The sequence below is a fragment of the Dipodomys merriami genome, unplaced genomic scaffold (assembly GCF_024711535.1).
Source record: "Dipodomys merriami isolate MVZ:Mamm:240054 unplaced genomic scaffold, mDipMer1.0.p SCAF_1, whole genome shotgun sequence".
In the NCBI taxonomy this organism is placed as follows: Eukaryota; Metazoa; Chordata; class Mammalia; order Rodentia; family Heteromyidae; genus Dipodomys; species Dipodomys merriami.
This window is the reverse complement of record NW_027202270.1, coordinates 100,096,872-100,114,091: the sequence shown is the minus strand read 5'-3', so window position 1 is coordinate 100,114,091 and position 17,220 is coordinate 100,096,872. Positions and strand designations below refer to the sequence as shown.

Below are 17,220 nucleotides of genomic sequence, written 5' to 3'. Positions count from 1 at the left end.
ATAGGAAGGAAGGAAAGAAGGAAGGAAGGAAGGAAGGAAGGAAGGAAGGAAGGAAGGAAGGAAGGAAGGAAGGAAGGAAGGAAGGAAGGAAGGAAGGAAGGTGAGAAGGAGAGAAGGAAGGAAGGAGAAAGGAGAGAGGGAGGGAAGGAAATGCAAGAATCATTGTCAAGCTAATTCCAGATAAAACCTCTTCTATATTCACACAACCCTGTCCCCACAGTTTCCCACCTTCATCTCTAGTCAGGAGCATTTGTGGCTGCCTTTGTGCTGCTACCATGAAATCAGGAATAGACTTGATTGCAATTTTACAAAGCCTAGTTTAAAAAAAAAAACAAAAAAAAAGCAAGCACTCAGCAAGTATTTGCTGCACTGGATTCAAAATAATTCATGTGCAATGATATCCCCAGCTGGCAGCCAAGTGTTTTAAATTCAGTTATAGATGTCTTCGGAACAAAATGCAACAACAACTGAGTCACTGAACTATAGTGGAGATGCTTTAGTCTGGCATTTGAAGATATTCATAGCTTAGGGTAGAAACAACCCTAGTTATGCTAATACCACTTGGCACCAGTTGGTACCACTGATTCTAAAACCTTTTGGAGTCACTTTGGGGAATTTAGTGCTAATGGAAAGCTCATAATATGAAAAGCAGATCTTGCACTTTATCTGAAAGGACAGATCTTCGGAAGTGCTTCATTGAGGTGGTAACACCTGGCACTGCATATTGTCAGTCCTCCTGGGAGTCACATTACCATTAACACAGAATCAATAATTTCCCACTTTGGACAAGTGGCTACTTGCCAGTTCATTTCTACTCAGGTCATGCAGAAGCCATTCTGTTCATTTATTGACCTACTAATGGTTTGTAACCCATTTATAAATAGATTTTATCAGCACAAATGATTATTGTCTAACTTCCCTGGCATTTGAATATATCTCAAGGATAAAACAAAGTAACCTCTAGTATGATTGGAGTCCCAGTCCTTACAATTAGCAGCTGTGTGGCTCTGGGCTAGTCACTTGCATTCAAGCCTCACATTCTTCATCTGTAAAATAAGACCAATAACAAACTTTCCATAGACTGTCATACAAATTAAGTGGAAGAATCTACTTCAGAATCTAGCCATGTAAGAGATGCTCGTCAGAAATCATTTCTCTTCCTTCTTCCTTGACCAAGAGTAGAGATTAGTAACTTTGCTCTTTCACTAACTTTGCCAAACAGGGAACATTTTAGTCTTTGCAGGTCACATAATTCCTTTCATAACTCTCAAGTGTGTCATTGTCAAGCAAAAGCATCCAGGACAATGAGCAGGGCTGAATTCCCATAAAATAGTACATTAAAATGATGCATCCTACAAGATTTGGCCCACAGGCTATGGAACCTCTGTTACTTATACCTATATGTCCAGATATCACCGTAAGTAACAATTTCACCATTCTGTTACATTCCATCTGCTTTTGATTCCATCTGCTTCTGATTATATCCTTCTTTCTTTTCTCCTCATTGCTTTTATGCTAGTTCTTAAACAAATGGGTTTAATGGCTTGACTCACTTTTTTCTTTTTAATTTTATGCCTTGAGAAGCTCCCAGGGAACTGAGATACTCAATTAATTTGTCCACACCACAGGTCCTGAAGCAAATCATCCAAAGTTGAGCAAAACCCCCTCACCCCTCACAGAGAGGTCTGGAAAAAGATACAGAAAAGATTTACTTGTGGAGAAAGAAAAGTTGCAAGTTATATCCTGATTTTAAAAGTATGTTTGCATTTGCATCTATAGGCAAATGCAATGTGTCAAGACTTCTTCAAAGATATAAGATTAAAACAATTATCACCTATGGCTGGATGAGATCCTAAGATGAGGGCTAGGGATGGGACAGGTATTTCCTAGTAGTTTTTAAATCATGAGAATAATTTAAAATCTATTCAAAAATTTAATATACTAAACATTAAAGTGTAAACAATAAAGAAATCTTTCATATTAACAAAACCATTATAAGAAAGAGATAAATGTGTGGGGTGGGGACTGATAGGAACCCGCTTGGCATCTAAGATACTAGCCACCAACCACAGGTGTTTCCTGAGAACTCTGTGACAATCTCATAACACTCCGTGTTCATGGATTTTCATATATATGCTGCTTTCTGCTTGTGGGACAAGAGGAGCAAATGTACCACTCTCCAGTTAGTAGAGAAGGAATCAGAAGAATGTATTACATATTTTATCATGTTCTACATCACAGTACAATTTTTCCCATGTGGTTCTGTTCTTGTTTCATATACTCTCTGGTCATCTAGCTGCTCACTAAACATTACTTTTTTAAAAAAATAAACATTTATTGGGATTCACGCTGAACTTCCATTCTTTGTCTTATGCTTCTTTGAAAATGCAACTCCTTGAACTATGAGGAATGATTTTTCTCCCTTCTTAATCATAATCTAATTTCTACCTCTACTTCTCCATTAAGTCAATTTTTCTCCAAAGACCTCATTGACTCTCACAAACAAATCAAAATTTTGTTCCCTCCCCTATCTCCCTTTATGATTTCCCTTTTGCAAAAAAAAAAAATGCCTATATCACTGAAGAACTCTTTCTCCTTAACATTCAAGAATCTTCTCTCTCCCTGACTAGTTCTGACAAAGAGGTGCCTTCTTTGTCCCTGCCTCAAAATTGGGTTACAACTTAGATCTCAGATGCCACTCTTATTCTTTTCCCTATTTATTTTCATTCTCTTGGAGAATTCTTCTGTCCAGTCTACCTAGTGGGAAGTGTAAAACAGATGGGGGACTTGAAGCCTGGCTCCGTGATTTACTAGCTGTACTGCTCAGGAAAAATGATTTCATCTATCTAAACTCAATTTCCTCCACTCAGAAATGGTGATTTGCTCTTTTGTTCAACAATCTTTACTGAAGGCTTACTTATCTATTTCATATTATAGGTACATGAGATTCACTAGCAAACTAAACAGATAAATATTTCTTCTCTTATAAAACTCCTAATGTAGCAGAGGAAGATAGACCAAAATGCACTGTAAAGAAAATTATATGACATAACAGAATGAGTTAAGAGCTGTGTAAAAGAAAAGGCCAGGTTATACCTTCACAAAGATGGACAGGTTGGGGTAGGTTTCTCTGAGAAAGTGATTTTTAAGCAAAGACTCACAAGAGAAATGCAGGCATCTGGTGGAGGGAAACTGACAAAGGCCAAAAAGGCAGAAGCATGCCCAGAATTTTCCAGGAACAACAAAGAGGCCAGTGGAAATGGAGTAAAATGGGCATGACGAAGAGCAGTTGAAAACAAGATTAGAAAGGAAACCTGGAAACTATTTCACAAAAGACCCTGAATGCAATAGCTGATTTTTAACAAAGGAGTGACATGATCAGATTTATGTTTTGAAATTATCACTCTGGCTGCTATGTTGGGAACAGATTGTAGTGTTATCAAAATGAAAACAGAACAGTTAGGAGTCAACTACAGTAATCTAGGCAGTGAGTGATAGTAACTAGGCAAGAGTTGGAATTTAAGATTTTAAAACAAAAAGGATTGTTGTAAGAATCCTTCCTATATATACATAAGAATTCTATAATTGAATTATTGTAGATAAAGTGCCTAGAAGATGCCTGATACAAAGAAGATATTAACTCATTTATCCACTCTTGACAGTTTGCAAGTAAAATAGATTCTCTAGAAGAAGGCCAAAACTAGAGTGTGATATCCAAGTTCAGTTAACTGGGAACTGATAGCTGCCATCACCTAAAGTAGTGTTACCTTTCAGAAAGGCTATTGGAAACCATGTCTTACTGATGTAATGTGCTGGTTCTGGGCTCAAATCCTGACTTTATAATCATTAGCTATGACAACTTGAGCAAGTTTCTTTATTATGTTTTGCCTTAGCTTCTTCACCTGAAAAAAAAAAAACCTATCTCTTAGGACTTAAGTAGAATAAAATATGTAAAAACAAAACAAAATCAAACAAAAATCATGACAACTTAGCACAGAGCCAAATGCAAAATAAGAATTCAAAAAGCACTAGTTATTCTAGGCTAAATTACAATTCTGAAGTTGCAGGAGATAGTCATTATGACTTCTGCATTTTATCTTGTGTTCTACATTCCTTCTATCTGTCTAAATCCTGTATATTCACAAAGTCCCATCCAATGTTTATCAAATCATTAGAATTTCCAGGCAAATTCAAGCTCTGACATTATTTCTCTATAACATGATATTTACATGTAGTGAATACTGATCACTTCCTTATGGAGAGGCATGAGAACACTGGGTCAACAATACGTACTTTAGAGAATATGGACTGTCTCTCAGCCTCAGCTTCCTGATCCATAAGATTGAGTTCAGAGTTAAAGGCATTCATGACTCAGGTAGTAGAGTGCCAACTTAGCAAGCAGGAGGCCCTGAGTTCAAGTCCCAGGACTGCCCAAACAAAGGAGCTCATAATAGAGCTGTGTAGATTTGATACATAAACACTTAATACACAATTATTCATGTTATTACTCTGTGTGTGCCCGCGCACTTGCATGTGCATGCATGCGAGGCCTATAGCTTAGACTCAGGTTCTAGTTGAGCCATAGCTCCACTTCCAGCTTTTTCATGGTTAATTAGACAGTCTCAGGGACTTTGTTGCCTGCCTAGCTTGGAACCACAATCCTCAGATCTCAGCCTCCCGAGTAGCTAGGATATACAGGCATGAGCTACAAGCACCCAGATTAATGTTATTATTATCATATATTTATGCTAATTTTTTCCTCTTTATCAACTTGGACTATCTGCCATCTGTTGATTCTGTTCACATGTACTATATTTTAGTGCCTAGATCAGTGCTAGTCCCAAAACAGTGTCCAACAATGATGTAAAAAACTGAGGAGTAGCTCCAAACCAGCATACGGTTGTATAAATTTTCTTTTCTTTTCTTTTTAACCAAATTTGGGTGGCTCTTAAACACTGTGTTCTCCCCTCTGTCAAAGTTTCCCAGGGAGGGAGCTAGTCTCTTCTAGGGAGGCCATGTGACACATTACAAGAAAAGTGAACTAAGAGTCAGAAGACATAGGTTTGTATCCCAACTTTCCAAGCAAAAGTATCAGTCTGTCTACCTATCCAATAATTTTAGCTTGGGAAAACAACTTAAGCTCAATGAATCTCTATTTCCATTCATGTAAAGAAGGTATGACCTGCCTTCTGCCCTACACTTTGAAAACTCAGAAAGCATGTGGAAAATTTATACATGTAAAGTGCTACGCATAACCATTTATAGTCACTTATAAACATTAAAAAGAACTAAACATTTAAAAAGTAATTATGACGATCAAATTAATTGGATCTATCTCCAATAAAGTTATGTAGAGAAGACCATTACTACAATAACCAGAATGAGTCTTGTTTTCACTTCAGATGACTGTTACAAGATAGATTCATAAATTTTAATATGGAGTTCAGACCTAGAATTCTGTGAAGTCTATCCTCAAAGATTCCATCACATGAAAGCATTTATTTCCAAAAGTAAGTATTTACCCAGTGTGTGAATTGCATCTCTCAGAGCCTATAGGTAATAGCATGGTAATAAACTAGAGGTCTCAGAAAGGAGAAAGACTAAAGAAAAATGAAGAATTCCACTAAAAACAGAAATGTCTGTGCTATTTCAACAAGAAGGCATTACCAATAGAGAGGCTACTGCAAGGTTGAAAGCAAATAAATAAAGAAGCACTGATGGTACCTAGAATATTCCACTTACATAATCCTCAGGCACTTTTGTATGCATAGCCACTGTTCTGTTTTATTTTGCATTACAGAAGTCCACCATTCATCAAGAACCTAAGTTTTAGCAACAGCGACAGAACTGTGTACCAGGCAACTAATGTACTGAAAAGAGTAGATCCTAATGATGCACACAATGTCACACAATACAGTGATCATTGTGCTTTTTTCCTTTCTTTCTTTGGAGAGTTCATCAGGGATATAAATGATAACAACATATTTGATCAAATAAAGAAGGGAGACGTTGCTCTCCTCTTCAGAATGACTTCTAAAAAGTCATTTGGGTCAAGACTGTCTTACCTCAATTTTTTTCCATATGGCTTCATAGTTGTCTTGGTGTTGAATATCTTGCATTAGTTTCTGGATTAGAGCAGATTTTACAACAGAATGACTTTCATTTTTCTCAGAGGATGAAGCTTTTTCTGCTTTCTCATCGATGTATTTTTTCATGCCAGAGAGAGGCATAAACAACTCTTCATCAGAAAGAATGTCACTGAGGGGCCCAGATTCAATGCTTTCTCCCAGAGAAGAAGCTATGTCACTAGACGAGCTTGGGGACATTCTGCCTAGCCGTGTATGTTTTTTCTTGATGTGGTATGTTGGATAGATCTCAGAGTCTGAATTCATTTCCGAGAGTTCCCAGTCATCAATATTCTGAATGATTTCCCCTCTAGGTTTTTGAGGCAGAAGCTTTGTTAGATTTTCCAACTTCAAAGCTAAGACTTCTGTCTGTTTAAGGTGGGATGGCAGCGCTAGGTATTCATCAGAACCATACCAGGCCTCTACAACCTGACCATTCTTGGCAACATGACTTGGAGAGGAGGTGGAACAGCCATTTTTGCTTTCATGTTTGGAAAGAGGTACTGGCGACATGGTATCGTCTGAGCCAACGGAGGATTCACTACTCTGAGTGAAAGGTGGTGAACTAGATGTTTCTGACTGCACTGGCACTTTGGCATCCCAATGTCTCTGACTGCACAGCTCAGCTGAGGATGTGGAATCAGAATCCATTTCTGGCCCGTCTGTGACCTTAGGAGCACTGGAAGCCTTTCCATTCAGCATCACTGAGCATCTCATGTTTTCATCCTGTTTGCCTGAACCAGCTCCTAGATTAGTTGTTTGGCATGCGGGCACTTCTTGCGAGGTCTTGTGTAGCTTTTTCAGTCGAGGTTTCTCTTTATGGCAGTCATTAAGCCTTCCCAAGCTAGAAGATATTTCTTTAATGTGACTTCTAACTATATTTTCAATATTGCCAATACCCACCTTGTGCAAACACTCATAGGACTGGCTGGCAGCAGATGGACTGTTGGGGTAAGAAGACTGTAACACCAGACAGAGCTTAGATCTGTCAGGAGGGTCCACCAGTGAGGGAGTGCTCCTGCTCATCTCAGGCTTCAGATCAACCATGCACTTCTTGCCACCATTGCCTTTCAGAATGTTCTTAAAAGTTTCTTCTTTAAGGAAAAGCCCTCTTTTGGGCAATGTGGGCTGTGTGGGAGAATCCTCGTTATAATTAAAGCAATCTCTGATGGATCGCTTAGGGGTTATATTTTCACCCGGAAGAGGCGGTTGGTTCTGTGCACCAAGATGCAGGGAGGAACTAGATTCTTGCTTTGCATTGTCAGAAGAGTGATGAACAGCATTTGCCAGAATGTCCCCTGAAGATGACGGCCCTGGTGCTAAGTCTGATTGCTCTTTGTCTGCAAAAGCGACGTTTTCCCCACATGCACCCTTTTCCTCTGCTGAAGGAGACACTTGAGATGGCTCCTCACTGACTGCTTCACTGCAGTTTGAAGGGATGGAGTCAGCAGCTACTGTGAGCAAACCAACGCTCCGGATAAGCTCAGGGAACTCTTTTTCCATCTCACTATATCTCCAAGAGTCAAAGGGTTTGGTTTTGACCTGGCTAGAAGTCATGTCGCTCAGGCCACCCAGCAAATCCTCACTTGGACTGTAGTCAGATAGTTCAAATGCAGTAATACCACAATCCAGAGACAAGTAATTTTGAGAACATTTGATAGTTAACTGTCCCGAGTCATCCACTTCTGTTAGAGAATCAAGTCGGCCCTGAAACAGACAATAGCATTGGTTTCAGTAAAGGCAATATCAGTTACAACAAACTGCTGGTTCAGATGAAATATCAACATAGGCCTCTATCAGAAGGACATCGGTCACAGTGGCTGCTGGTTTGATATGCAGAAACGTGTATTAATTAACTGCCACATAGTTATATATGTGGCATTTAAAGGTTTTTCTTCAATCTGTCAGAGAGCCTTAGTAGAAATGTCCAAGGATAGTCCAAAATATACATTCCTCTCTCAATTTTCTATTTGAAAATATACCATAGTCTATATATTCTTAAATAATAAAATAAAATTCTTAAATAATAAAAATCTATGAGCACAAAGCACTGTAAAAATGAAATCTTTTGTGTGTGTTTTGGCGATCACTCTAGCACTTCATGAGGTGGCTAGTACGCAGTAGAAGTTTCAAAAATATTTCACAGCAAAATAATTGTGTCAACCCAATTAGATTAAATATATATTCACAAATCACAGGAAAGTGAACTGTTGACTTTGCAAATATGTAATGAGCAGTTTAAGATCAGTTTTCCTTTGGCCTACCTTTCAAAGGAACACACAGATTATCCTGGGGATAATCTCCCACCTGTGAGTGGGAGAATTATCTTCATCCCATCTCCTTCCTCTGCATGTGTTTCTTCCCTCATTCTGAGCCCACTGATACAGTTAAGGATCAACTGTCCATTTCCCTTATTATTTATAGCTCAAACTAGGCTTGTTTAAAACTCCTCCATACTAAAATAGCACGGCAGGTATGCATTTTAACTTCCTGTGCTTTAATTTTGTGGTTAAGATTTTTGTCTCATTGCTAATATAAGCAAGGCGATTTGGTTTATGGAATTCTACTTTGCTTACAAAAGTGGAGGACAGGCTGGTCTGATCTAGGACCTTATGGAATGAATAGAAAAAGCTGAAAAGTGAGAAGTAGTCATAATCCTAGCCCTCTGTTCTTCTGGAGAAGGGCTTAGAATGATCCAAGGGAAGCCAGACCCACATACTCTGTTTCTTTCAACATATTATTTAACGTTTGGCTCCTCTAAGATTTTTTTTCTTTTTTGGTACCAGTATTGGGCTTTAAACTCATAACCTCAGCCCTTACTTGGTTTTTCACTAAAGGGTGGCTCTCTACCACTGGAGCCACACCTTCATGTCTGGCTTTTTGCCGGTTAGTTGGATATAAGAGTCTCACAGACTTTCCTGCTCAGACAGGTTTTGAATGGTGATCCCATATCTCAGCCTCCCAGGTAGTTAGGATTACAGGTGTGAGTCACTGACACCCAACTCTCCCAAGATCTTCCATGGGTTTTATTGTTCACTATTCATTTTGTTTCTGGAATGCTCACTCCCCTTCAGATATTGTTCCTGCTTTTATTTCACATCTCTCCAGAACATCCAGATAATCCTTATAGTAATAATAAAAAGCCTTCTTTACTTTTTCTAAGCCTTAGTTTCCTCATTCACAAATCAGAGTGATTGATTATTATTACTTAAAATTTCTTTTGCCAGTCCTGGGACTTAAACTCAGATCCTAGGCTTTGACCCTAAGCTTCTTAGTGTTCAAGGCTAGCACTCTACCACTTAAGCCACAGCACCACTTCTGGCTTTTTCTGAGTAGTTTATTGGTGATGAGCATCTCACAGACTTTTCTGCCTGGACTGGCTTCATATCATGATCTTTAGATCTCATCATCCTGAGTAACCAGGATGACAGGCATGAGCTACTAGCACTCAACTTATTATTACTTTTTAATTTAATCCTTACAACTTTCCTCTGAGATCTGTATTATTGTCCTATTTTACCCATGAGGAAACTGAGCCAAAAAGGAAAATTAGTAGCCTTATGATCAAGAGCCAAGTTAGACCTTGGACTAAGGCTCTCTCTCCCAAACTCCAAGTTCCAACTACATACTACTTTGAGCTGACATATACTTTCCTTCAATTTGTAATGTTAGCTATCTACCTTTGAGCAAACAGGAAATGGCTGAGGAGTATATTTAGTTCCCATTTGGCATCATAATCCCTGGGACACTATCTTACATAATAGGAACTCAATAAATAACTGTAGATGAATATGTTGAAGATATATGTTAGATAATACCATCTCAAAGAGCAGAATAAAGTGCTTTTTAGAAAACCTCAGGGATCTTTAGCCAGTCACTAGTTTGAAAAGAAGATACTATACCACACTTAAAAGCCCTCGCTGATCCAAATGGATCCCTCTCTCTTTCTGATCTGAGACAATCTGACTATCTTAAATAGTAAGAGAGCTGAGTAATTGTCACACAAGAATATTTTTATTTATATTTAGTTTTAATGGATAAAAGTATCTCCCAAAAATTAAGCAAACCATAAAAACAAACAAACAAGAACCTCCGAAAAAATAAGCAACATAGTCTTAGGCTGGATATGTAGCTCAATAGAATGCCAGCCAAGCATGTGTAAGGGCCGGAGTTTGATCCACAACATGCTTGTACACATGCATGTGTGCATGCGCGTGTGTGCGTGTGCACACATACACACACACACACACACACACACACACACACACACACACACACAATCATACCTGGACTAGGTCTTTAAATAGTCAGAAGAAAAACACCAAGGAATGAGTGTCAAGCAAAAGTCAGTTTGTGCTATTTTTAAGAGATTAAGAGTGAGATTCCCAACATAACAGCAGCTTCTATTTTTATTGTTTAACTTTGTTCATAATGGATAAATAATACTATAAATGATGGTAATTCCATAAGGTTTATTTAAATTACCAACTAGCTAATTTTCAATACATTTTGTATTTTTAATCGTTATTACCCTTCAGCACTCATATGCGGTCAGAGGTCATTTTCAGTTTTTTGATTTGCGTGTTTTATTTTTGTTTTGTCCTCATTTTATAGTATTGGGATTGAAAACAGGGCCTGGTGCATGGTTGGCAAACAGTAGACCACTAAAGTCTACCTCCAACATCATACTGAAGCAATTTTGAGAAAAATCTTCTAGGGTATCTTGTAGTGAATGAAAAGTCTCATTATTACTCAAAATATTACTTAGTAATACTAATGCTTTTAGTTCCATTGATTCCTTCTAGACCATCTTCCCAGATACCTCCTTAATGTACATAATTAATAAAATCTTGGGTTGATATAGAATTAGGAGATAAATGCACATTGGTTTTAGTTCCTTCTTTATCCCAGGAGTATCACATTTGTTACTGTAGATAGCTGTGTCAGAGCTGTCTAGCAATGTCTCTATTCAATACATCACCACTTAATACACTATGAAACAGATCTACAGATGAAACTTCCATTTTATGGAATTTATTTCATGGTAATGAATTCACTTTATTGCTACTTTCATTCTTGCCTCAGACATCAAGGAGGTACCCTCATTTTTTATCCAGTTTGAAGCAAGAAATTTTGCCTAATTTTGTCTCTATACTTAACAGAAGGTTAGTTTCAAAAGCCTTCTTAGATCTTTTTTAAAAAAACTTTGCCACAGGGGGCTGGGAAGGTGGCTCAGTGGTAGAGGGCTTGCCTTGCATGCCTGAGGCCCTGGGTTCAATTCCTCAGCACCACATAAGCAAAAAGAAGAAAGCTGGAAGTGGTGCTGTGGCTCAAGTGGTAGAGCACTAGCCTTGAGATGAAGAGCTGAGGGACAGCGCCCAGGCCCAGAGTTCAGGCCCCACGACCGGACCCAAAAAAAAAAAGAAAAAAAAAACTTTGCCACAAATAAAAATGAAACAACACTTATAATTTACATTTTTCTATTAAAATGATCCAAGGAAATACTACTGTCCAGTGCTAGATGAGTCATCTACACTAAAAAATTTTGTATGTTCCTCTCTCCCCATTTGTTACATTTTAATTCTTAACACATAAATTCATTGACCTCTTAGAAAAATTTCCCACACAGCCAGAGTCCTTGTTCAGACTTATTCTATCTCTACTATGTTGGGATTCTATGATTCTGAATGCATTCCAGAAAACAGCAGTGGACTGAGAAGAGTAAGTATGATAGAAAAATATAAAACAAAGTTTCACTTCTGATCAACAAGGAGAAAAATTACACAAAAATCTTTCAACATTATTTACCAAATTAATGATTCTTAAGAATTATTAAGAATCTACAGGCTGAAATTATGAAACACATAATTAATCTCTATGATTAATTCCAACTTCTCCAACCTAAAGTAGTAGTATCTCCTTATTGTACACTGAGAGCAGTGTTTAACTGAAATATTTAATTTAATTCAATTCATCAGGAAGCTAAACAGAAAAATAATAAAGTTTTGTGAGAAATACAGAGATGAATACCATCTGGAGTTAATCCTTATGCAGTTCAAAATCAAGAATATATACTTTGTCTTGCTATATAGCGCCCTGTAATATGTACTAGTGGGAAAATACACAAAGCGCTATTATGTTATGAGTCATGTGAAGGATCAGTGTATCTCCACAGAAGAAAATATCATTTAAGCAAATTGCTAGCTAACTACATCATCTGGTACATAATAATTTCCCATCAACATTTGCTATTGCGTTAATATTAATTATTAAGATTTATTGCTACTCATGTGACATTACCTCTCTCCACTTCAGTCCTCTAATCTGGATGCAATGACAGCACCTATAAAATGAGGATAATTCACCTGTCCTGCTATTGTGTTTGAATATGAAATGTTTCCAGAAAACTTATGTGTAAATGTGAGGCTGTGCTAACTTTGGTAGGTGAGTCCTAGACAAACCAAGTTCGTCACTGACAGTGTGTCCTTAGGGAAATCTTTCTCCTGGCCTCATCCTCTATCTCTCCCTCTCAGTCCTTCCCCCCCTTCCTTCTCTCTTTCCTGTTTACCATGGGGTAGATAGCCTGTTGTTCTACCACTGTGATGTTCTGCCTTAAAATGTGGGCCTAGAAACAACAAAGCAAAGAATAAAGGACTGTGGCCTGCAATTGTGAGCCAAAATATATCCATTCTTATTAGATTGTTTCTGACAGATATTTTGTCACAGTGACAAAAAAGTACCTAATACACCTGCCTATTTCCCCAAACTGTGTGAAGATCAAAGTATGAAGGTGATTGCTAACATATTATATCTTTTGAATATCTAGTGTTGTACATGGTAAGAAATCAATAGAAATGTAGAGAAAGTAGAAAGAAAAGAAGGGAGGAAAGAATTATCTATCATTCTTTGTCATTGGTTTTACTTAATTATTCCTAGATTTATGTGTTTCAGCAATTATTTAACCTCTCTGAAATTTTATATGGAACTATTTTGAACAAACCTTACTTTCTTTACAAAATAAAACATTGTGTGTAAAACAGAAAATTCTAATGCAAAATATTCTTTACACAAATTTGAACTTTGTATTGAAGTGTTTATTTACTTATTTATTTGGCTAGCTTGCTTCTGTATTAGTAGGATATTAGAAAATATGTTAACTAGATACAGGCTGTTCCATTTTTTAATTTTTTGTCCATCATGGGGCTTGAACTCTGGGCCTGGGCGCTGTCCCTCAGCATTTCAGTTCAAGGCTAGCGCTCTACCACTTGAGCCACAGCGCCACTTCTGGTTTTCTGGTGGTTTACTGAAGATGAGTCTCATGGACTTTCCTGCTTGGGGTTGGCTTTGAATCGTGATTCTCAGATTTCAGCCATCTTAGTAGCTAGGATTACAGGTATGAGCCACTGGTGCCCAGCTTCTGTTCCATACTTAAATAAAGAAAAAAACCCATATATTTTAATTTTTCAAAAAGAGAGTTTCAAACTTGTTATATTCTCAGGTTCTCTATCTACTCTTCAATGTAACTGCAATTCAACTGAATTAGGCAAGAAAAATTGAATCCCCCTTCTCTGAAAGGGAAATCTACTATTCTATTTTATCAGTGTTTTTTTTTTGTTATTTCTCTCTTCATTATACAAATATTTTAAGCTAAATTTATTCTGATAAGACAGAGAATTGTTTTTCTAATTCCCTCCCTGGCTTTCACACTTCTACTATGCTCACAGAAACAAAAGTAAGGAGTTTTTAATTCTTTTGGAGTCATATTAGAACCACTCCTCTGTTATTCCCACATATATTCTTGCATCTTTACAATAATATTAAAGATTAATCTCAAGTAGGAAAATTCATAAAAGTGCTTCAAAAATCCACAAACAAATGTCAACTCACATTATGAGAAACATAATAGATGCTATTTAATTTAAACTCACGACACAGATGACTTTTCCAGGTAGCCCCAGTGGCTTTCCACCCCATCTTCAACTACTAATTCATGAGTGTTACATATAAATATAAGCACATGATTAAGTATATCTCACAAAACAATAATGACAGCGATAACTTTTCTCTGTATATCTAGCTCCTACAACAAAGAGCTGATAATAAATTGATACTTTTTGAGCAAATAAATATGTAAAATGAATTGATTCTATTCAATAATTTGTAATGCCCCTTCTAGAAAGCAGACCAATCTAAAGAAACAGCTCTTGGAATTCAAACAGATTTTTTTCATCTTTGATTTCATTAACATAGGTCCTCAGAGGCAGTTTAGAGGAAAATTTGCTAGCTGGAGATTCTCTGTAATATCCCATAACCATAACCCATCCCATAAACACTGTCTCCCAACTGAGAGGCTTCTAGAGATCGCTCCCATTGGAAGAAAAGGCATAGCACTTTTATCTCATAGTTCCTCCTTTCATTCATATCACCTCCCCAGTGCTGCAACAGCAATGAGAGCTAACTGAAAACACACAGTGATGAAGTTAGAGGAGAAGAATGTTGATTTTCACTCTGATAGACTTCTAGCCCTACAGGGACTTTGTCACAGCCAAAGCACCTTTGTTGTGAATAAACAACCATCAAGAAAAATAAATCATTTATTAAAATAGCTAGAGATTTGTCTTGCAGTATCAATGTTGAAGTCCCGGAAACACTAATAAATTTTAAATGTGTGAATTATGCAGCACTAATTATAAGAAATTTTTATCTTAGATATCGGATTGATGTGAGTGCATTATGAACTCATGAATATATGTGTTCACAAACCTAACAGTAAAGAACAAAACTGGGTTTCAAAAGCCATGAAAGTGCTAGGTACTGATGGCTCATGCCTATAATCCTAGCTCAGCGCAGGGAGCTGAGATCTGAGGATTACCATTCAAATGCCAGCCCAGGCAGGAAAGCTAGTGAGACTCTAATCTCCAATAAATTACTTAGAAAAAGCCAGAAGTTGTGCTCTGGCTCAAGTGGTAGAGTGCTAGCCTTGGACATAGAGAGGCTCATGGACAGAAGCCAGGCCTCCAGGACTGGCAAAAAAATGCAAAAATTTTAAAAAATTAACTGAAAGTATATACACACACACTCTCTCTCTCTCTCTCTCCTCACACACACACACACACTCACACAGAAAACACATCCCATATCCATATATGGTATTGACAGCTATATCTATATACCTATTCTTTGTTTAGCCATCACAATGCTTCTTCTGTAAATGTATGTTGATTTTATTTGAGAATGGTAGAGGGTGTTGTTATTCTGTAAGAATAATAGCAACAAACTATTCAAAGTATTCTTGACACAGACAGGAAAATAAAATAATTGATTATATAATATTCCAATATCTACCTGATGCACTATATCCATAATGACTTTCTGAACATTTCTTTCATGCTTGAAATTAGGTCCAATTCTTTATCTTTATCATCTGCCCCTCTACTTACCTATAACCCTACATCCTGCTTCCTGTTCTCTGAGTCTTTTGCTTAAGTCCTATCTGCCTTTTGCCTTTTGAGTCTTTGACCATGCCATTCCCTGTATCTAGAACATTTTCTTTGCTATCCATCTATAATCCTGCCTCTCCTTTATAGGTCAACTTAGACGTTTTCTTCTAGAAAAGCCTACATGAATTGTATTTTTCTCTGTCCTCAAACTGTATCACATACATTTATCACACGATGACCTTCATGTTTGTTAACTTCTCTCCATTTCCTGCTAGATTCAAAGCTCTTCTAAGGTAGAGAACATGTTGTAATCTCAACTAGATTACTGGCACCTAGAGCCTGGATCTAGTAAGTGTTCAGTAAAAACATATTAAAAACTTAAAGTGGATCCGGAAATGAGGTCAACACCAACATTCATGATGGTATCTATGGAAATTACTTAGTGTGAATTCTTCTGGTCTAAAGCCGCATGCACATTACAAGTGTCCTAGCTTCTTAGGAGTACCATAGGGTTGGAGATCCCCTCTGGAATAGCTTTATCTACCTACAAAGAACAAAGAACTCTACTTCAATGAAAACATAGTCAACTGGAAACATTCTCAAACGGGAATGCCTGACAATGCATTCGTTGCCCTCTAAGAAAAGACTCACCTCCTCTGTCTCTTCAGAGAAAGCTTGCAGAATGTCCGTCTGCCTGGTGTAGTTGCCATTGGCGTCCTGCAGTCCTTGCAGAATGCGCTCTCGCAGAACTAGCACAGAGACCCGAAGCTGGTGCCAGAGGAGCTGCACTGCGTGAATGTCCACAATCACATTGACAGAGTAGGACAGCAGCTTCAGGGAGAACTCGGTCTCAAGGAGGGCATGGATTTGTTCAACGTGATCAGAAATGTCCTCACAAATATCCTGCAGTAAAGAGAGCAAAACATACAGAGACTACTTTAGTGTGTCCTGGGATAGGGGAAAGGTATAAATAGTTACTGTTTCACCTAACACATGTTAGGTACTTTGCTTTATGTTGATCAGACACATAGTTGCAGATGATAATCTTATGCACTGGAACATCCATCCATCCAGGGAAACTGATCTTTTACTAAATCACAAGAAATCGTACTGTTCTTTCAGGCATCCAAATTAAATGTTCAGCCAAGGTGAGAGGTCACTTCACCAGCCCAGTCTCTGTTCTCTGTGCCCCCCTCCTCTCTCTCTCTCTCTCTCTCTCTCTCTCTCTCTCTCTCTCTCTCTCTCTCTCTCTCTCTCTCTCTCTCTCTCTCTCTCTCTCTCTCCTCTCTCTCTCTCTCTCTCTCTCTCTCTCTCTCTCTCTCTCTCTCTCTCTCTCTCTCTCTCTCTCTCTCTCTCTCTCTCTCTCTCTCTCTCTCTCTCTCTCTCTCTCTCTCTCGTTCTCTCTCCTTTCTTTTTCTCAATTTGGGGCTCTCAGCTATTCTACTTGCTGGTGATGAGTTAAACAGAGCACATAATATATCTAGCTAGAAGCATGATCCAGACATCTAGCATGAAAAGAAAGAGATAGAATGTATGCTTCATACAGTTCCCAGAACTTCTCAATCAAGTCTTCAGTGTGAGGGGCAAATGTTACCCACAGGACGATTTAGTTTTGAAACTCACAATGGAAATCTGAATTTCCAATCTCATTTTTC

The 17,220-nt window shown here is 37.9% G+C and overlaps 1 protein-coding gene across 6 annotated transcripts in view; it reads right to left on the bottom strand.

Moving 5' to 3' along the window:
- The window catches only part of Akap6 (A-kinase anchoring protein 6), a 469,667-nt gene that overhangs the window by 271,044 nt on the left and 181,403 nt on the right, over positions 1–17,220 (bottom strand). For all 6 annotated transcript variants that reach the window (XM_070026462.1, XM_070026459.1, XM_070026473.1 and 3 more), the window contains 2 exons: positions 16,217–16,468; positions 6,066–7,832 (listed from right to left, as the gene is read on the bottom strand). In XM_070026462.1, the coding sequence (XP_069882563.1) occupies positions 6,066–7,832; positions 16,217–16,468 (2,019 nt within the window). The remainder of the gene's footprint in view (positions 1–6,065; positions 7,833–16,216; positions 16,469–17,220) is intronic.